Raw genomic sequence first — 22,885 nt, forward strand, 5'->3', positions numbered from 1 at the left:
TCCTATTCCATTGAGGGGAATTGATGCTACGCCATTGGCCAAGAATAAGCCTCAGTACTGGACTCAGTTGACCATGTGCATGGCTCCTGCACATCAGGAGGATATTCGCTTTTTGGTGTTGCATAATCTGCATGATGTGGTCGTATTGGGTTTGCCTTGGCTACAGGTCCATAATCCAGTATTGGATTGGAAATTAATGTCTGTGTCCAGTTGGGGTTGTCAAGGGGTACATGGTGATGTTCCATTGTTGTCAATTTCTTCTTCCACTCCTTCTGAAGTCCCTGAGTTTTTGTCGGATTACCGGGATGTATTTGATGAGCCCAAATCCTGTGCCCTACCTCCTCATAGGGATTGTGATTGTGCTATTAATTTGATTTCTGGTAGTAAGTTTCCTAAGGGCCGACTGTTCAATTTATCTGTACCAGAACACGCCGCTATGCGGAGTTATATAAGGGAGTCCTTGGAAAAGGGGCATATTCGCCCGTCATCGTCACCGTTGGGAGCAGCCTTCTTTTTTGTGGCCAAGAAGGATGGTTCTCTGAGACCTTGTATAGATTACCGCCTTCTTAATAAAATCACGGTCAAATTTCAGTACCCTTTGCCTCTATTGTCTGATTTGTTTGCTCGGATTAAGGGGGCTAGTTGGTTCACTAAGATAGATCTTCGAGGGGCGTATAATCTTGTGCGTATTAAACAAGGCGATGAATGGAAAACAGCATTTAATACGCCCGAGGGCCATTTTGAGTACCTGGTGATGCCATTCGGGCTCTCTAATGCCCCATCTGTGTTTCAGTCCTTTATGCATGACATCTTCCGAAAGTACCTGGATAGATTCATGATTGTATATTTGGATGATATTTTGGTCTTCTCGGATGACTGGGAGTCTCATGTGAAACAGGTCAGAATGGTGTTCCAGGTCCTTCGTGCTAATTCCTTGTTTGTGAAGGGGTCTAAATGTCTTTTCGGAGTTCAGAAGGTTTCATTTTTGGGCTTCATTTTTTCCCCTTCTACTATCGAGATGGATCCTGTTAAAGTTCAGGCCATTTATGATTGGACTCAGCCTACATATGTGAAGAGCCTTCAGAAATTCCTGGGCTTTGCTAATTTTTACCGTCGCTTCATCGCTAATTTCTCTAGTGTGGTTAAACCGTTGACTGATTTGACCAAGAAAGGTGCTGATGTGGTGAATTGGTCCTCTGTGGCCGTTGAGGCTTTTCAGGAGTTAAAACGTTGTTTTTCTTCAGCCCCTATGTTGTGTCAGCCAGATGTTTCGCTCCCTTTTCAGGTCGAGGTGGATGCTTCTGAGATTGGAGCAGGGGCTGTTCTATCTCAAAGAAGTTCTGATGGCTCTGTGATGAAGCCATGTGCTTTCTTTTCTAGGAAATTTTCGCCTGCTGAGCGTAATTATGATGTTGGCAATCGGGAGTTGTTGGCTATGAAGTGGGCATTTGAGGAGTGGCGACATTGGCTTGAAGGAGCCAAGCATCGCGTGGTGGTCTTGACGGATCACAAGAATCTGACTTATCTCGAGTCTGCTAAGCGGTTGAATCCTAGACAGGCTCGATGGTTGCTGTTTTTCTCCCGTTTCGATTTTGTGGTTTCATACCTTCCGGGTTCTAAGAATGTGAAGGCTGATGCCCTTTCAAGAAGTTTTGTGCCTGATTCTCCGGGAGTTCCTGAGCCGGCTGGTATTCTCAAGGAGGGGGTGATTTTGCCTGCCATCTCCCCTGATTTACGGCGGGTGCTACAGGAGTTTCTGGCTGATAGACCTGATCGTTGTCCTGCGGAGAAACTGTTTGTCCCTGATAGATGGACTAGTAGAGTTATCTCTGAGGTTCATTGTTCGGTGTTGGCTGGTCATCCTGGAACCTTTGGTACCAGGGATTTGGTGGCTAGGTCCTTTTGGTGGCCGTCTTTGTCACGGGATGTGCGTTCATTTGTGCAGTCCTGTGGGACTTGTGCTCGGGCTAAGCCCTGCTGTTCTGATGCCAGTGGGTTGCTTTTGCCCTTGCCTGTCCCGAAAAGGCCCTGGACGCATGTCTCCATGGATTTTATTTCGGATCTCCCTGTCTCTCAAAGGATGTCGGTCATCTGGGTGGTTTGCGATCGCTTCTCTAAGATGGTCCATTTGGTACCCTTGCCTAAATTGCCTTCCTCCTCTGATTTGGTTCCATTATTTTTCCAGCATGTGGTTCGTTTGCACGGCATTCCGGAGAACATCGTGTCGGACAGAGGTTCCCAGTTTGTTTCGAGGTTTTGGCGGTCCTTTTGTGCTAAGATGGGCATTGATTTGTCTTTTTCTTCGGCTTTCCATCCTCAGACAAATGGCCAAACCGAACGAACCAATCAGACCTTGGAAACATATCTGAGATGCTTTATTTCTGCTGATCAGGATGATTGGGTGACCTTCTTGCCTTTGGCTGAGTTCGCCCTTAATAATCGGGCCAGTTCGGCTACTTTGGTTTCGCCTTTTTTCTGTAATTCTGGTTTCCATCCTTGTTTTTCTTCAGGGCAGGTTGAGCCTTCGGACTGTCCTGGTGTGGATTCTGTGGTGGACAGGTTGCAATTTGACATTGTCACAGGAGAAGGCTCAACGTTTCGCTAACCGCTGTCGCTGTGTTGGTCCCCGACTTCGTGTTGGGGATTTGGTTTGGTTGTCGTCTCGTTATGTTCCTATGAAGGTTTCTTCTCCTAAGTTTAAGCCTCGTTTCATTGGTCCCAATAAGATTTCGGAAATTCTCAATCCTGTGTCATTTCGTTTGGCCCTTCCAGCTTCTTTTGCCATCCATAATGTGTTCCATAGGTCGTTGTTGCGGAGGTATGTGGCGCCTATGGTTCCCTCCCTTGACCCTCCTGCTCCAGTGTTGGTCGAGGGCGAGTTGGAGTATGTGGTGGAGAAGATTTTGGATTCTCGTATTTCGAGACGGAAACTTCAGTACCTGGTCAAATGGAAGGGCTATGGTCAGGAAGATAATTCCTGGGTTTTTGCCTCTGATGGTCATGCTGCCGATTTGGTTCGTGCCTTTCATTTGGCTCGTCCTGATCGGCCTGGGGGCTCTGGTGAGGGTTTGGTGACCCCTCCTCAAGGGGGGGGTACTGTTGTGAATTCCGTTCTCGAACTCCCTCCTGTAGTCATGAATGGTACTTCGGCGAGTTCTGTTCATGGACTCCCTCTGGTGGCCGTGAGTGGAGCTGCTGGTTCTGAGATTCCTTCCTCAGCTATCCTCGCTGATTGCCAGGCTAGCTTCTCTATTTAACTCCACTCAGATCGTTACTCCATGCCAGCTGTCAATGTCTTAGTACTGGTTCAGATCTCTCCTGGATCCTTCTGATGACCTGTCTACTCCAGCAGAAGCTAAGTCCCTGCTAGTTATTTTGTTGTTCATTGTTTTCTTGTCCAGCTTGCTATTATGATATTGCCTTGCTAGCTGGAAGCTCTGGGATGCAGAGTGGCACCTCCGCACCGTGAGTCGGTGCGGGGGTCTTTTTGCACACTCTGCGTGGTTTTTTGTAGTCTTTTGTGCTGACCGCAAAGATACCTTTTCTATCCTCCGTCTGTTTAGTGAAGTCTGGCCTCCTTTGCTAAAACCTGTTTCATTCCTGTGTTTGAGATTTCCATCTTAACTCACAGTTAATATTTGTGGGGGGCTGCCTTTTCCTTTGGGGAATTTCTCTGAGGCAAGGTAGGCTATATTTCCTATCTTTAGGGGTAGTTAGCTCTTAGGCTGTGAAGAGGCGTCTAGGCAGAGTTAGGTACGCTCCACGGCTGTTTCTAGTGTGTGCTGATAGGATTAGGGTTTGCGGTCAGCAGAGCTCCCACTTCCCAGAGCTTGTCCTGTATTCAAGTTTAACCATCAGGTCATTCCAGGTGCTCCTAACCACCAGGTCCATAACACTGTTGTGCCAACTGTTGCTCGTGCTGCTGGTGCTGCTTCTGGTGCTGCTGCTGCTGACCAGATGCTTGATCAGGTCCTATATTTTGTCTGACCGCTGTTCCATCCTTTGCTGCCTTTACTCAGGACTTGCAGTTTGTCCACAGCCACCACATTTCCTTCCTAGGGATTTTGACTGCCCTTCTAGCACCAACTGTGGTAGATCTGCTCACTTGGCTGCACAAAGAGGTAGACACAGGAACACTGTCTCTTTTTAAATCTTCCACTGGTTTATTAGAAATACTGGATAAACCAGTGTAATGTTAGCAAAACAAACCAGGCCTTCCTGGGCTAACAGAAAAACATAACATATGGCACAGTCCTTGTTGCTATGGGAATCCATCCGCTTCACAAACAAATATCAAAAGGTTCAACTTCCCTTAACATGAAAACACAGCTCCAGTGCTTGCACCTCCAAACTCATCCCTACTATTAATGCTTTAGAAGGCTGGGTATTTCTCGTCTGGACTCCTCCCACTCTATAGCTGTTCAATCAACCTGTGTTTGTGTATGTGTGTATCTGTGTATGTGTGTTTGTGTATGTGTGCATCCGTGTATGTGGTTACATGTTTATGTGTGCGCCCATGTACATGGTGACGTGTATGTGTACGTGGTACATGACTTGTGTATGTGTTTGTGTATACGTACGTCCATGTATGTGGTGACGTGTGTGAGTGAATCTGTGAATGTGGTGACGTGTAGTTATAAAACTCTTCCTCCCAGACAATGCTTATAAAGCCGGGTGCATGCAATCCAGCTACATCGATGCATTGTGCATGCTCATTGGAGCAGCAGTGACTTAGTTAGCCATTACCGCCAACTCTGCCAATCTCGAGCCTGGCTTTGTGGTTCGTGATTGCTGCATCCCTGGGCATAAGCACTATCCCAATGAAGCTGGGGTGTATACACCCGGCTTTTCTGCATATTACCAGGGTGCATAAACCTGGTTTCACTGCATATTACCCAAGAGGTAAAGATGTGCAAAGAGGCAGTGGTAATGCTGCTCTTCCAATCATGTTACTCACCCCCACAGCAACAACGTGATTAAAGAGAAGTTTAGTCTAGTAAAACTGCAGAAGAATCTGCAAGTCTTTGGAGACTGTTTCTACCAGCTTTGCACATCTAGAGGCTGACATTTTTTCCCATTCTACTTAACACACTCTAGCTCAGTGAAATCGGATGGAATGCGTCTGTGAACAGCAATTTTCAAGTCTTGTTACAGGTTCTCAATGGGATTTAGGTCTGCACTGCGACTGGGCTTTTCACACACACAAATATGCTTTGATCTAAATCACTTCATTGTATCTCTGGTCACATTATGTAGCTGTAACCACCCCCATAGGTGGGAGGTGTGTGTGGTTAATCAGTCCCGCCCAGCTCTCCAACTAACCCTGTAAGCCCCCCTTATAACAAAACAAACACTTGTGGAACTGCAAGTCCCAGAACAACAACATTACAGGCTTACAGCGCAGAGGACAACCTCTGTCTCTGCGACACATACCGGCCATTCACAATGATGCCAGTCACTGTATCGTAATTACATAAAATAAAAAGGGATAACAAAAGAAAAATTCTAAATCCGTGTCACGGAAATGAAGCAGATCTTAGTGGAGGGAAGTTCTTCATATAGTAAAATGGTGCAGACCTACAGCGAACTGTGTCTTCTAGGACTGACAATGATTATAATTCAAAATATGTATTTTCCTTGGATGACCTCAGATTTTAAAATGCGCGCTTGTCCTGCCTCCCGTGACGTCCCGGCTTGTGATTGGTCGCGTCGCCCATGTGACCGCGACGCGACCAATCACAAGCCAGAACGTAATTTTAAAATCCTGAAGGACCTAAAATTACGTCACGGCTTGCTGTGATTGGTCGCGTCGCAGCCACATGGGCGGCACGCGACCAATCACAAGCCGGGACTTCAAGTAAGGAAGTAAACGCGCGAATTTTAAGCAAACAACGCTGCTGGTTCCCTCGCTGAGGTCCAGGCTGCGTCGGAGAGGTGAGTATATCCCTATTTTTTATTTTAATTCTTTCTTTTACACATTAATATGGATCCCAGGGCCTGAAGGAGAGTTTCCTCTCCTTCAGACCCTGGGAACCATCAGGGATACCGTCCGATACTTGAGTCCCATTGACTTGTATTGGTATCGGGTATCGGTATCGGATTGGATCCGATACTTTGCCGGTATCGGCCGATACTTTCCGATACCGATACTTTCAAGTATCGGACGGTATCGCTCAACACTACTCAGGACGTAAGAAGACTGTAGATTGCATAGCTCTGAGCTCCTCAAGAGACAACTTGAGAATACCCCTTTAAGTTTGCATGGTTGTATGGAGTCATAGCAAAGTACCTATATAGGTGTACAGTGTCAGACTGAGGTGTCAAGGGCCCACCAATAACATTGACTTTAGGGGGGCCCACTTTTCACCTGCATACAAATATTACACTATTCTCGTTCACAAATTTACCTATACCTCTACTGTATACAATAATAAACTGGGTAGTTTGGTTAATGAATGATGAGATGATGTTTTTTTCTGTACAGAGTGAATCAAGTGAATTATGCCAAATACTGTCCATACAGTGGGGTTGGGAGCCCAGATCTACACAGGGGCCCACCGGGGGATTCCCCTGTTACCCTACAGGCCAGTCCAAGCCTGTACATGTATAATGCATAGTGTACATCCTTGTTCCTCTGATTTCATAAAGAAATATAAATATTTTTTTTCTGACAGATTGTGTTTAAGTACAACATAAAAAAAATGATTCTGGCAAAGACTATCTCCTTAATACTATGTCATAAGGAGGTGCCACAAAGCACGTGGAGCCTGTCTGACTTTTGTTCATGAGGCCTTACTCTACAAATTGCTGCACTCCTTTTGTTTGCTACAGCATTTGACACAACAAAAATGTGACATACTTTAATCAAATGAATCCATAAACAGAAAGCTGCTAGCCACAAAGTACACGTCCAAAATGGCCACCATTGCCTATGGCTTCCATACCTTGTGTAATATCACTGTATTTGATGATCCAACTTTCATCCCAAAACATTCTTTGCCTCTGATAATGAAAGCCCTATGAAAAAATAAAAACTACTATTACTGAACTAGCAGACACTAATACACGGTTATTGTAGGCATATAAAACAATTATATCCATCATAAAAATAGATAGTTACCACCGCAGACAAAATGAGGCCCGCTATAACGACTGCCACAGGAATGGCTACTGACATTCGCATGTCGGATGGGAGACTGCACTCCCCACAGTCTGCAGGACACGTAGCACAAGCCTCTTCTTCTTCACACATCCCATTACCACACACTGCAGGAGAACAAACACTGACAATTATCATGTTGCTAATTGCTAACGCTGTTACCATTTCTTTCCTCTAACAAACAGTACATACTCGCCTTTCGGTGTCCAGGTCCCTTGCCGTCTGCTTCCTGCTCTGACTGAGATCCGGCCGTACAGTGAGAGCAGAGCGCAGCAGTGACGTCACCGCTGCGCTCTCGCTGTACGGCTGCTCAGTCAGAGCAGGAAGCAGACGGCAAGGGACCTGGACACCGAAAGGCGAGTATGTACTGTTTGTTTTTTTTGGTAACCAGGGTAAACATCGGGTTACTAAGCGCGGCCCTGCGCTTAGTAACCCGATGTTTACCCTGGTTACCAGTGAAGACATCGCTGGATCGGTGTCACACACACCGATTCAGCAATGTCAGCGGGGCCTCAACGACCAAAAAAAGGTCCAGGCCATTCCGACACGACCAGCGATCTCACAGCAGGGGCCTGATCGCTGGTACGTGTCACACATAGCGAGATCGCTATGGAGGTCGCTGTTGCGTCACAAAACTAGTGACTCAGCAGCGATCTCGCTAGCGATCTCGCTATGTGAGACGGGGCCTTTATGCTTGTGTTAGAGCAATTCCAAACTGATGAAACTACTGCATAAAACATTCGTCAACATTTTGGGGGAATTTTACAAATCCTGTCTGAAAGGGTTTAAACTGATGCAGAAAAAAAGTGCCAGCTGTGAAGGCATCTAACCAGACTGACAATATTGGATATGATATGGATTGTTGGGAATTTAAAGAGAATTTGTTACCAGGTTTTTGCTACATCATCTGAGAGCAGCATAATGTAGGAAAAGAGACCCTGATTCCAGCGATGTATCACTAAGTTTACTGGGTGCAGCAGGGGTGACATAATCAGAAAGCTAATCCACACACACCTCAGATTATCAGCATTCTGTGTTCATTGTCTATTGACAGTAAGCTGCTAATCAGTGTTGGGGGCGGAGTTGGACAAAGATGCATACAAGCTGTAGTCCTGGCAGTGATAGTCTCCTGCTAATAAATCACTCATTGTATTGAAACAAAAGCACACTACCTAATAACTTACACATTGCAGAAATCAGTGTCTCACCTGCTACTTCCTGCTGCCCTCAGATTACATAGCAAAACCCTACTGACAGATTCCCTTTAACCCCTTCATAACATCTGCTATACTTGTATGGCACATGTGGGAAGCAGGTGTATAAAGCGAGTTTCCCCAGTGAGCCTGCCCCATACCTGACAGGTGATGGCTGTGTATTACAGCCATGACTTGCCGCTAACAATCATTCATGGGGGGAGCAATGCTTTGCCCACCATTGTTAACTTGGTAAATGCCAATCAGTCTCTGACAATAGCATTTAACAAGCGCCGACGTGACATGATCGCCGATGGGTTGTCAGTTATGCAAGCCAGGGGTCAGCTGATTACTCCCGTGCCTGTCATTACAGAGCTTCTGCCTGTGGCCAGGCTTCAAAGGAGACCATGATATCTGCTATACACAGCGATGCTGTGGCATCACTGTACATACCACAGGCTATAGGACAATCGCATTTTCAGTCCCCTTAAAAAGGTAACAAGAACAGTAAAAAGTAAGAAAAAGTTAAAAAAAACAAAACTAAAAGTTCAAATCCTCCCTTTTCCCCCTTTGAAAATAAAGATATTTAAAAAATACACATGTGGTATCGCCGCTTTCAGAAAAGTCTGATCTATCAAAATATAAAAACAGTTAACCTGATCAGTAAACACCGTAAATTGCAAAAAATTTAAGAATGCCAAAATTCCTTTTTTTTTGTCTCCGTAATTGCACAAAAAAGGCTGCAACAAGCTATCAAAAAGTTACATCTGTCCAAATATTGTACTAATAAAAACGTCATCTCTCCACATAAAAAAAATTAAGCCACCACATGGCTCCATCACCAGAAAAACAAAAACATTACTGGTCTCAGAAAAAACGCAAAAATATTATTTTGCCAACTTCTGACTTTTTTTTCACCAGTAAAATAATAAAAAAAACTGTACATGTAAGGTATCGCTGTAACCATATTGATGAGGAGAATCATATCGCATGATTATTTTTACTACAAATCTACACCGTAAAAATGTAAAATTCCCTAAAAACAATGTCAGAATTGTGTTTATTTTACAATTTCACCACATTTGGAAAATTTTTCCCGTTTTCTAGTACACCATGTGGTAAAATGAATGCTGTCATTCAAAAGTGCAACTCATCCAGCAAAAAAATAAGCCCTCATGTGTCTATGTGAACAGAAAAATAAAAGTTATGGCTCTGGGAAGAAAGGGAGTCTCAAACTCCTCTACACTGTATATAGAGACGCAATGGCTGAGATGGGAGTAACCCTTTAATACTACAACCTCAGAGGAGGCGAACAGATTTAGTGGCTCACATGCATTGTGCTCCACGGGCAAATGTTTTGGTGCATTTTCAGTAGAAATAGGGTGCATGATATTAGCACTTCATTTATTTTACTGCTTTAAGTATTCACTTATTTTTTCCAAGTAGATTTGCTTTATTCTGATTTGCTTCAAAGAGTGCATTTCAGTATGTTCATTCGGTTGTCACAAGAAAGTCTTTCCAGAATTTGGATTTTAGCTGTTGGTAAGTACAGTATATTCTGGTTTTTCTAGAGTTATCGCCATGAAGAGTATCTCACTCCAAACTACTGAATATAGAAATAAATAACGTACCTACTACAGGAACCACCAACGTTTTGGCCTCAAGCGCAACTTGCATTTTGCCAATCCTTATATGAGCAATTAGAGAAGTCATCCCAGCATGAATTAAAACCACCTAGTAATTGAAGAGAACAAAACTACATGAAGAAAACAACTTCACAAACTGTACAAGCAACCATCTTACGTAATGAATTTCTCATTTGAACAAAAATAGTTCATTATCAAAATAAAAATGCCAAATTAAAATTCTTATAAACATTTCAATGTTTGCTATAGTTCCTGAGAGAAGAAACAATTAACAAATACTTAATCTGTATTAATATGTACTGTATAGTAGTGGTAAAATTACATGATGCTTGGATAGTTTTGGAAGAGATTGTGCCAAAAAGTGCATCGTAAATAAAAATACCACATGGCTGTTTTTGAGTTATAGCCAATTTTAGCCCATTATTTCCAAACATTGGTAGTTGGGAATTAACTGAATATTATTTTAATTTATTTTGTTTTTTTATTATAAATTATGTAGTCTTGAGTTTGTGTACAGGGTCTATACATGTCTTGCTTCGGATCTGTATTTTTAGGGGGTCAATTTGGTGTCTTTACTTTTAGGGGTCCTGCTCACATATCTATATGTTTTAAGGGGTTGTGTCTGGGGTTTGTATTTTTGAGGATGACAAAAAGACTGACTGGCACTTCCAAGCTAATGTGAACAGGTGCAAACTAGGAGCAGCAACCTCCATATACAATAAACAAAAAAAGTTATGGAGTTAGCTTGGAAGTGCCTGTCAGTCTTTTTGTCATTGTATATTAGCTCTCTGACCAAGCACTCCGCCTTTCAGCAAGTGGTGGATTTTAATTGTAGCAGGGTCCTACATACTCATAAAATTAGCCTTGGAAGAGAGGTATTCACATCTAACCAGGAATTCAGACTTCAGTCTTAAAGAGGTATTCCCATAAGACACGTTAGGACTCTAAATTAGCACCCAGCAGTTTTGAGTCCACCTTGTCGTTGGTTGCTGGGCATGCATGAATTGGCCAAATTATGTGCTAAGCATCTAATTTTTTCCTAGAATCCAGAAGCATTATTGCTATTCATACTTCATATATTTCATATTGACATGCTTTAGCGCTACAAAGTGCAGCTTTTTTTGTTCATTGTAATTATGTGTGTGTCAGAAGTAGGGTCTGTATTTACAGTATGTGTCACGGGGTTACCGCAAAAGGGAGGATCCAGAAAACTGCAGCGCCTCCTACTCCTGCATAGAAAAGAAGCATTTCATCTTCTTTTAAATGGTGTTAATTTCTTTTGGCAGTACAGGAGTTAATCGGCCATGTTGGGCACTATGGAGTCTGAGTTCTCAGCTGAGCTTGGATAGTCACTCCTATTCCCCATATAATCTGAGTCCTGATTGAGGCACATCGTCAGAACTAGCTTACGTTGCATAGCTTGGAGGAGAGGTGTTTTGGTGGTTATATGAGAAGTCGTTTGGAGGAGTTATTTGTGACTGCTGCATGGGTTTTTAAGTGTGATAATTCCCTTCCCTCCTCATACTTTGTTTTTTCCCCATCCTCCACTCCCCAGTGCATTCCCCTGTTATATGTGAATGAATATTTGTATGCCTGGTATTTTCAGTTACCCTTGTACATGTTGCCTTGTTCGTCAGTTTGGTGTACTGCAGTGCACAGCAGCTCCACTCTTGCCTGGGTGGGGGAAGGGAACAGACAGAGGGCTGATTCAGGAGATAAGGCAAGGGTGGAGGCCCTGGCATCTTCACCTTCAGAAGTATCCCAAGGAATAGGATGGGCTAGGGTGCCCCCTAGTGTTAGGGACAGGGAAGGAGCACCTGGTCCCGGGTCACCTGACAGGAGTTGTGACAGCGTGTTTATATATTTTTTTAGCAATCCAATCTTGGATCAGCATATCCAGGGTCTGGACTATATATTTTTATGATTTGGGGCATGGGGTTTGGTGCATTGTTTGTGTTTGGGAAGCCTAGTGTGTGGTCAATATTCATTTTTGGGTTGTGCCAAGAGATCATTTTCACTATTTGTGATACACATGGTACATGTTGGAGGCAGGCCCTATACAATAGTCACAGCATAAAGTTTAAAAAAAATGTGTGGCCCCGCTCCCTGATTACCCTTGTTGAAATCTTCCTGAGATTTCTAGATTTCTAGCACTATAAAAGAGACATGTACTTAGGATCAATTATAATAAATATATATATATATATATATATATATATATATATATATATATATATATATAACAACATCATCCTGAAAATTTAAGAACAAAAAATATTTTGTTTACCGAATAAATTACTTAAAAACTATATACCTTGCCATTTTAACAATCTGCAAAAAAAAAAAATAACACTACTGTGGTAAAGTCCATGTGTACAGTATTATATGGCACATAAGTTTGCTACACTGATCTAAAGGTAAGTAAAAGTAGTGATGTACACCACTGTACCTTTGCAGACCAGTTCCCTTGTGTCATTTGTCCAGAGGTAGATAAGGTGTGTGTGAATATCTGTCCATCGTCTGGTATCCATGGACCACAAATTCCACCTTTTCCCTTCATGAATAAAAGAAACATTTTGGAGCCATAGATTCTCACCCTTGAATTAGTTATAAAAGTGGAAACATAAAATTGTAATGATGACTTATTTTGATAAATGCCATCAAAGTTTGATTTACTTACCATAAAAGACATAGGGCAAGAGTGGATATTAGCATGATGGATACAGCAGTTTTCCCCATTTGCATCTTTCCAATTCCCTGGACATTCTTGCTCCTCACAAAATCTTTTTGCCAGCTCAGCATCTCTTGTTTAAACACAAAAAATATTATGGTATTAGACTTTTTAGTCGCTCTACTTACTGGTAATAACAAGTATTACTTCATATGACATTCTAAAAAAGACTGCCAAAAATAAAATCACTGAATATGTTAAAGGGGTTGTCCGGTCTAAAACGACAAGCCTGCTGTCACTCTAGTTTTAGACCGGACAAACCCTGCAAGTACATAGAAATTCTAATTAAACTTCAACATTTACAACCAATGTGTCCTGCATTTCAGTTTCTTCATGGGGTGTCACTCAGCTTCAACTATACTTGAATAGCAGATAGAAAACACACAGATCCTATGACACGTGTTCTCATACACAGATCAGGAAGTGTAAAGACAGGATTATAAAAATAAATATATTTTATCAATGGAATATAAAAACATATACATTAAGTCTTAAAACGGTTGCCTTAAAACAAACAAAAAGAGAGACAGCTGATAATAAATAACGCAGTACGGACACAAGACTGAAGTTGATTACATATGCGATAGTACATTAAGTGTGACACAAGTAATTGAGAGTATTTATTGAAAAGATATTACTACGAGGGTAATATAATCACATAGTAGGATTAAATTGTTTTACCGATTTTAACACCCCAGCAATTATATCTCAAAAAATCCTCTCATGCAACTGGGGGCCCCAAGGAAGAAGCATAGCAAAACGCGCATCGGGGTGAGGAAAGACAGCGAGCAGTCGCTTTTTTCCTTCTAGTCCCATCTGTATTTACAGGTAATATGTATTTATTCTTATTAATTCATGGTCTGACTGGTATTTGTTTCCAGTGCAATGGCATTTTTGCACTTAAACTATTAGATGATGCTCTCTTTAAACCTTGGATCAGTGGATCGGTGTACTGTGAAACCAATATTGCATCAGTCTTGTGTCCATACTGAGTTTACTTATTATTGTCTCTCTTGTTTGAAGCACCAATTTAGTAGGTCATAAAATAAGGGCATAAAACAAGGCAGAGTGACCTCCAAACAACCTTCTACGCCCCCCCTAGAAAGAAGCGATAAGCAAAACGCGCTTCAGGGTTTTCCCTCCTGAACAACCTTATCTATATACAGTGGGGCAAAAAAGTATTTAGTCATTCAGCAATAGTGCAAGTTCCACCACTTAAAAAGATGAGAGGCGTCTGTAATTTACATCATAGGTAGACCTCAACTATGGGAGACAAACTGAGAAAAAAAAATCCAGAAAATCACATTGTCTGTTTTTTTATCATTTTATTTGCATATTATGGTGGAAAATAAGTATTTGGTCAGAAACAAAATTTCATCTCAATACTTTGTAATATATCCTTTGTTGGCAATGACAGAGGTCAAACGTTTTCTGTAAGTCTTCACAAGGTTGCCACACACTGTTGTTGGTATGTTGTCCCATTCCTCCATGCAGATCTCCTCTAGAGCAGTGATGTTTTTGGCTTTTCGCTTGGCAACATGGACTTTCAACTCCCTCCAAAGGTTTTCTATAGGGTTGAGATCTGGAGACTGGCTAGGCCACTCCAGGACCTTGAAATCCTTCTTACGAAGCCACTCCTTCCTTGCCCTGGCGGTGTGCTTTGGATCATTGTCATGTTGAAAGACCCAGCCACGTTTCATCTTCAATGCCCTTGTGTCATGATCTCTGCAGGCAGAGATCATAGCAAGCCTATAGAAGGACAAGCTCTCGGAAGATGGAACTATACTGACCATGAACTAAGCCTGCCGCGCAACTAGAAATAGCCAGGTAGCATTTCCTATTTATCGCTAGATGCCCAGCTCTGGCCTAAGACCTAAATAGCTAGCAGAGGGAAATATAAGACCTGGCTCACCTCTAGAGAAATATTCCAAAGAAGACAGTAGCCCCCCACATATAATGACGGTGAGTTCAGATGAAACAACAAACGCAGCAGGAAAATAGTCTTAGCAAATTTGAGGTCCGCTTACTAGATAGCAGAAGACAGATAGTATACTTTCATGGTCAGCAGAAAAACACTAACAAAACACCATCCAGAGATTACCTTAAACTCTGGCATTAACTCATAACGCCAGAGTAGCAATCCCTGATCAACGAGAGCTTTCCAGACACAGTAACAAAACTTCAGCTGTGAACTGGAACAAATAGGCAAAAACAAAACATGGACAAAAGTCCAACTTATCTAGTGGTTGTCTAGAAGCAGGAACAAGCACTGAGAGGCATCAGATAACATTGTTGACCGGCAAGAAACCACCAGAGAAATGAGCTTAAATAGCGACACCCACTACTGATGGAATCAGGTGAAACAGGAAAGAGGATGACAAGTCCAATTCCACAAGCGGCCACCGGGGGAGCCCAGAATCCAAATTCACAACAGTACCCCCCCCTCAAGGAGGGGGCACCGAACCCTCACCAGATCCACCAGGGCGACCAGGATGAGCCCTATGGAAGGCACGAACAAGATCAGAAGCATGAACATCAGATGCATTGACCCAAGAATTATCCTCCTGGCCGTAACCCTTCCAGTTGACCAGATACTGGAGTTTCCGTCTGGAAACACGAGAGTCCAAAATTTTCTCCACAACGTACTCCAACTCACCCTCAACCAACACCGGAGCAGGAGGCTCAACTGAAGGTACAACAGGTACCTCATACCTGCGCAATAACGACCGATGAAAAACGTTATGAATGGAAAAGGACGCAGGGAGGTCCAAACGGAAAGAAACAGGATTAAGAATCTCCAATATTCTATAAGGGCCGATGAACCGAGGTTTAAACTTAGGAGAAGAGACCCTCATAGGGACAAAACGAGAAGACAACCACACTAAATCTCCAACACAAAGCCGAGAACCAACACGACGATGACGGTTGGCAAAACGCTGAGTCTTCTCCTGGGACAACTTCAAATTGTCCATAACCTGCCCCCAGATGTGATGCAATCTCTCCACCACCGCATCCACTCCAGGACAATCCGAGGATTCCACCTGACCGGAGGAAAATCGAGGGTGAAACCCCGAATTACAGAAAAACGGGGACACCAAGGTGGAAGAACTGGCCCGATTATTGAGGGCGAACTCTGCCAATGGCAAAAAAGCAACCCAATCATCCTGGTCAGCAGAGACAAAACACCTCAGATATGTCTCAAGGGTCTGATTAGTCCGCTCGGTCTGGCCATTAGTCTGAGGGTGAAAAGCAGATGAAAAAGACAAATCTATGCCCATCCTAGCACAGAATGCCCGCCAAAATCTAGACACAAATTGGGTACCTCTGTCAGAAACAATATTCTCAGGAATACCGTGCAATCGGACAACATTCTGAAAAAACAGAGGAACCAACTCAGAAGAAGAAGGCAACTTGGGCAGAGGAACCAAATGGACCATTTTAGAGAAACGGTCACAGACCACCCAGATGACAGACATCTTCTGGGAAACAGGCAGATCTGAAATAAAATCCATCGAGATGTGTGTCCAAGGCCTCTTAGGAATAGGCAAGGGCAACAGCAGTCCGCTAGCCCGAGAACTACAAGACTTGGCCCGAGCACAAACGTCACATGACTGCACAAAGACTCGCACATCTCGTGACAGAGAAGGCCACCAGAAGGATCTTGCCACCAAATCCCTGGTACCAAAAATTCCGGGATGACCTGCCAATGCAGAAGAATGTACCTCAGAGATGACTCTGCTGGTCCAATCATCCGGAACAAACAGTCTATCAGGCGGACAACGATCCGGTCTATCCGCCTGAAACTCTTGCAAGAACCGCCGCAGATCAGGAGAAACGGCCGACAAAATTACTCCCTCCCTAAGGATACCTGTGGGTTCAGAATTACCAGGAGAGTCCGGGTCAAAACTCCTAGAAAGGGCATCTGCCTTAACATTCTTAGAACCCGGTAGGTATGACACCACAAAATTAAAGCGAGAAAAAAATAAAGACCAGCGCGCCTGTCTAGGATTCAGGCGTCTGGCAGTCTCAAGATAAATCAAATTTTTGTGGTCAGTCAATACCACCACCTGATGCCTAGCCCCCTCGAGCCAATGGCGCCACTCCTCAAACGCCCACTTCATGGCCAAAAGCTCCCGATTCCCAACATCATAATTCCGCTCTGCGGGCGAAAATTTGCGAGAAAAGAAGGCACAAGGCCTAATGACGGAGCAGTCGGAACCTTTCTGCGACAACACTGCCCCAGCTCCGATCTCCGAAGCGTCAACCTCAACCTGAAAAGGCAGATTCACATCAGGCTGACGCAACACAGGGGCAGAGGCAAAACGGCGCTTAAGCTCCTGAAAGGCCTCTACAGCATGAGGGGACCAATTAGCAACATCAGCGCCTTGTCTGGTCAAATCAGTCAGTGGTTTAACGACATCCGAAAAACCAGCAATAAATCGGCGGTAAAAGTTGGCAAAGCCCAAAAATCTCTGAAGACCCTTAAGAGAGGAGGGCTGAGTCCAGTCACAAATAGCTTGCACCTTGACGGGATCCATCTCAATGGAAGAGGGAGAAAAAATATACCCCAAAAAGGAAATTTTCTGGACCCCAAAAACGCACTTAGACCCCTTCACACATAAAGAATTAGACCGCAGAACCTGAAAAACTCTCCTGACCTGCTGGACATGAGAGTCCCAGTCATCAGAAAAAATCAGAATATCATCCAGATATATTATCATAAATTTATCCAGAAAATCGCGGAAAATATCATGCATAAAAGACTGGAAAACTGAAGGGGCATTAGAAAGACCAAAAGGCATGACCAAATACTCAAAGTGGCCCTCGGGCGTATTAAATGCGGTCTTCCACTCATCCCCCTGCCTGATCCGCACCAAATTATACGCCCCACGAAGATCAATTTTAGAGAACCACTTAGCACCCTCTATACGAGCAAACAAATCAGTAAGCAATGGCAATGGGTATTGATACTTAACAGTGATCTTATTCAGAAGCCGATAATCAATACATGGTCTCAAAGAGCCGTCTTTTTTTGAGACAAAGAAAAACCCAGCTCCCAAGGGAGAAGAAGATGGACGAATATGTCCCTTTTCCAAAGACTCCTTTATATATTCCCGCATAGCAGCATGTTCCGGCACAGACAAATTAAACTTAGACTGAATGGTGCCAATGGAAACAGATTTATCAAGCTTCTTTGTACGCCTAGAGCATGCCGATATAACATGAGTAGAATCCCCACAATAGAAACACAATCCATTCTTCCGTCTAAAATTCTGTCGCTCGCTCCTGGACAGAATTCTATCACACTGCATACTTTCTGGCGTCTTTTCCATAGACACCGCCAGATGGTGCACCGGTTTGCGCTCCCGCAGACGCCTATCAATCTGAATAGCCATTGTCATGGACTCATTCAGACCTGCAGGCAAAGGGAACCCCACCATAACATCCTTAACGGCATCAGAGAGACCTTCTCTGAAAGTTGCCGCCAAGGCGCACTCATTCCACTGAGTAAGCACAGACCATTTACGGAATTTTTGGCAGAAAACTTCAGCTTCGTCTTGCCCCTGAGATAGTGCCATCAAAGTTTTTTCTGCCTGAAGTTCCAAATGAGGTTCCTCATAAAGCAAGCCCAAGACCAGAAAAAACGCATCCACATCGCGTAACGCAGGATCCCCTGCTGGCAATGAGAAGGCCCAATCTTGAGGGTCACCCCTGAGCAAGGAAATCACAATCCTAACCTGCTGAGCAGGGTCTCCAGCTGAACGAGACTTCAGGGACAAATAAAGCTTACAATTATTTCGGAAATTCTGGAAGCTAGCTCTATTCCCTGTGAAGAACTCCGGCAAAGAAATTCTCGGCTCAGATACCGGAGCATGTACCACAAAATCTTGTAAATTTTGTACTTTCGTGATGAGATTATTCAAACCCGCAGTTACACTCTGGAGATCCATTATTGTCAGGTGCACACAGAGCATACAGAGAATAGGAGGAGAGAGAGAGAAAAGACTGCAGCAAGGCAGACTGGAGAGAAAAAAAAAAAAAAAAAAAAAAAAAATTCCAGCAGACTTCTTATAACTCTCCTTTCTCAACCTGGGTCTTTAACACTTTATGGGCCGGTCAAACTGTCATGATCTCTGCAGGCAGAGATCATAGCAAGCCTATAGAAGGACAAGCTCTCGGAAGATGGAACTATACTGACCATGAACTAAGCCTGCCGCGCAACTAGAAATAGCCAGGTAGCATTTCCTATTTATCGCTAGATGCCCAGCTCTGGCCTAAGACCTAAATAGCTAGCAGAGGGAAATATAAGACCTGGCTCACCTCTAGAGAAATATTCCAAAGAAGACAGTAGCCCCCCACATATAATGACGGTGAGTTCAGATGAAACAACAAACGCAGCAGGAAAATAGTCTTAGCAAATTTGAGGTCCGCTTACTAGATAGCAGAAGACAGATAGTATACTTTCATGGTCAGCAGAAAAACACTAACAAAACACCATCCAGAGATTACCTTAAACTCTGGCATTAACTCATAACGCCAGAGTAGCAATCCCTGATCAACGAGAGCTTTCCAGACACAGTAACAAAACTTCAGCTGTGAACTGGAACAAATAGGCAAAAACAAAACATGGACAAAAGTCCAACTTATCTAGTGGTTGTCTAGAAGCAGGAACAAGCACTGAGAGGCATCAGATAACATTGTTGACCGGCAAGAAACCACCAGAGAAATGAGCTTAAATAGCGACACCCACTACTGATGGAATCAGGTGAAACAGGAAAGAGGATGACAAGTCCAATTCCACAAGCGGCCACCGGGGGAGCCCAGAATCCAAATTCACAACACCCTTGCTGATGGAAGGAGGTTTGCACTCAAAATCTCACGATATATGGCCCCATTCATTCTTTCATGTACCCGGATCAGTCGTCCTGGCCCCTTTGCAGAGAAACAGCCCCAAAGCATGATGTTTCCACCACCATGCTTTACAGTAGGTATGGTGTTTGATGGATGCAACTCAGTATTCTTTTTCCTCCAAACACGACAAGTTGTGTTTCTACCAAACAGTTCCAGTTTGGTTTCATCAGACCATAGGACATTCTCCCAAAACTCCTCTGGATCATCCAAATGCTCTCTAGCAAACTTCATACAGGCCCGGACATGTACTGGCTTAAGCAGTGGGACACGTCTGACACTGCAGGATCTGAGTCCATGGTGGCGTAGTGTGTTACTTATGGTAGGCCTTGTTACATTGGTCCCAGCTCTCTGCAGTTCATTCACTAGGTCCCCCCGCGTGGTTCTGGGATTTTTGCTCACCGTTCTTGTGATCATTCTGACCCCACGGGGTGGGATTTTGCGTGGAGCCCCAGATCGAGGGAGATTATCAGTGGTCTTGAATGTCTTCCATTTTCGAATTATTGCTCCCACTGTTGATTTCTTCACTCCAAGCTGGTTGGCTATTGCAGATTCAGTCTTCCCAGACTGGTGCAGGGCTACAATTTTGTTTCTGGTGTCCTTTGACAGCTCTTTGGTCTTCACCATAGTGGAGTTTGGAGTCAGACTGTTTGAGGGTGTGCACAGGTGTCTTTTTATACTGATAACAAGTTTAAACAGGTGCCATTACTACAGGTAATGAGTGGAGGAAAGAGGAGACTCTTAAAGAAGAAGTTACAGGTCTGTGAGAGCCAGAAATCTTGATTGTTTGTTTCTGACCAAATACTTATTTTCCACCATAATATGCAAATAAAATGATAAAAAAACAGACAATGTGATTTTCTGGATTTTTTTTTCTCAGTTTGTCTCCCATAGTTGAGGTCTACCTATGATGTAAATTACAGACGCCTCTCATCTTTTTAAGTGGTGGAACTTGCACTATTGCTGAATGACTAAATACTTTTTTGCCCCACTGTAGGTACAAGCAGCATTTTCATTGTACACTTTTTCATTAATGTTTTTGGATCCCTTTGGTCATTATGTACTGCGATCTCCCCACTCTTTATGCATCTGCACTTTAGCACATTACACTTTCATTTCTTGAGGACTATTCCCTTCTGACCCTTTATACACTATGTTGATCCTTCAGCACACACATCTGCCATCTTAGTGTTTTGCTGGTGTACTATCATATTCACCTTTTTTTTATCTCATTGCCACAACTGTTTTATAATCATCTACCCACTTGGTTTAAACTGTTATTATATCTACTGTACGTGGCTGTCATTACTCTTTTTTTATGCAATATGTACTTATTTGTTCTACTTAGTCCTGTATGATTCTGGTTGTTTGGAGGTCATACTGCCTTATTCTGTGCCCTACTTTTAAGCATTTACTTGTATTATTTCTGTTTGTTACTGAATCTATGAATACAATATTTCTATTTTACTTTGGGTTGTGCACTTCCCTTCTTTTGGGCACATTATCTATTTTTTAAGTTTCCCTTTACATATTTTATGGTCTGCTTTTGGATTTAATTGGATTTAAGCTTATCTTTAATAGTACCAGCCCATAGCAGAACTCCGCCTTTACCTCCACTGAGACAGTAGCGTAATCACGCTCCTGCAGTGTATAGCACTGAGCTGCCATGAGAAAGTTCACCGGTATTCATAGCTGATGAACCCTGGTCACCTCACTTATGGCAACGCGTGTCGCATGAGAACTTACTCACAGCAGCTCAGCGATACAAGCTGCAGGAGAGGAATGCACCAGGGTGTGAATAAACCAAAATAGAGACTGATAAGGAATTGCAACACATACAAAGCAAACAACAGTCACAAATAACTCCTCCAACTCTCCTCATATGTACTCCTCTACCACTTTTAGCCATGCAGCAAATGATTGCTCTGACAAGGATTAGTAACAGAGCCCAGATTATAAAGGGCAAGGGAGTGGCTAACAGAGCTCAGCTGTGAATACAGGGATTCCCAAAATGGCCGATTAACTTCTGTTCTGCCAGAAGAAATAAACACTTTTAAAATGAAGGAGAAGTACTTCTCAGCATCGTAGAAGAAGCAATAAGACAGTGCGGTCTTCTGGCTCCACAATGTGTAACCCAGTGACATCTCCTTTTTAACCCAAGATTAACACTTCTCAGAAAAGTGTGCTTAATTATCTTGGATCTAAGGTGTAATGTTTTTTTTGTAGAGAGTGACAAGCCAGGCCTGACATTTCAGAGTGAGGAGACTTATATGCCTTGCGTGTTCTTCTGGGAAATAAAATATGCAAATTGCCTCTTCAGAGAGGAAGATGACTTGAATTCTAGTGCCACCCATTGGAAGCAGCAATCCTAAAAGTTAATACCGACCCTTTAATGAGCCTTGCCATATGACTTAGGATGAAAGCCAAACCAGAATCTCAATTTGCAGACACAATGTTTTGGAGTATTACCCCATTATCAGTGCACAATATGAGATATGATTTGGCTAGGTGAGTAATTTAAGACTGGGTTCTATGGGGTAACATTTCTGCTTGTGGAGACTAACAAGCCAGGCCTGGCATGTCAGAGTGAGGAGACTTATCTTGCAAACAAATAATTATATTGAACATCTTTCTAATATGACATCTGCATTTACAGTCATCACATTGACACTTATAATGATAAGCACTTAGAGGAAAATATAGTATATATTTACAAAAATAATTTCTTCTTACCTTACCCTCTTTAGTGAGTATATACTGTAGTATCTCTGCAGAAGCATATATGCATTCATTATTGACTAAGAGATAACATTTTCATACTTTTTTGGATTAGAATGATCCATCTATACAGAGCAGTGCAGATGGGTCCAATATTAGGATGAATTATTGCAGAATACTAACTCCTTTTTAGTTGGCAATATATTTTTTACAGTTTGCCGTTTTTTGCAGTTTGCTTGCTTTGCCCAATAAAAAGAGACAAATTAACTGAATTTACTTCCCATGTAAGCTACTGCTTCATATAAGTATTCATCAAATTTATGTAGAAGCTTAACCTAAATCAAAGTATATTACTATATTTCTAAACTGCAGCGAAAAGATAAATATTATTTAAAGGAAATATAGGAAATGTAAGTACATAAAGTACATATGAAGTTCTAAGCAGTTAACCTATTTTTCCCCAGTATGTATAATATATGCTAGAATGGGAAATCTCATCTAAAGTGATAAACGTCTTAAAGAGGTTTAC

The 22,885-nt window shown here is 42.8% G+C and overlaps 1 protein-coding gene across 1 annotated transcript in view; it reads right to left on the bottom strand.

Moving 5' to 3' along the window:
• LOC143776102 (atrial natriuretic peptide receptor 2-like) overlaps nucleotides 1–22,885 on the bottom strand; it is a 290,044-nt gene that overhangs the window by 164,451 nt on the left and 102,708 nt on the right. Inside the window, exons 4-8 of the mRNA XM_077265543.1 lie at nucleotides 12,679–12,802; nucleotides 12,448–12,552; nucleotides 9,984–10,086; nucleotides 7,121–7,266; nucleotides 6,945–7,017 (exon numbers count right to left, since the gene is read on the bottom strand). Coding sequence (XP_077121658.1) covers nucleotides 6,945–7,017; nucleotides 7,121–7,266; nucleotides 9,984–10,086; nucleotides 12,448–12,552; nucleotides 12,679–12,802 — 551 coding nt within the window. The remainder of the gene's footprint in view (nucleotides 1–6,944; nucleotides 7,018–7,120; nucleotides 7,267–9,983; nucleotides 10,087–12,447; nucleotides 12,553–12,678; nucleotides 12,803–22,885) is intronic.

Source organism: Ranitomeya variabilis, chromosome 1, assembly GCF_051348905.1.
Source record: "Ranitomeya variabilis isolate aRanVar5 chromosome 1, aRanVar5.hap1, whole genome shotgun sequence".
Lineage (NCBI taxonomy): Eukaryota > Metazoa > Chordata > Amphibia > Anura > Dendrobatidae > Ranitomeya > Ranitomeya variabilis.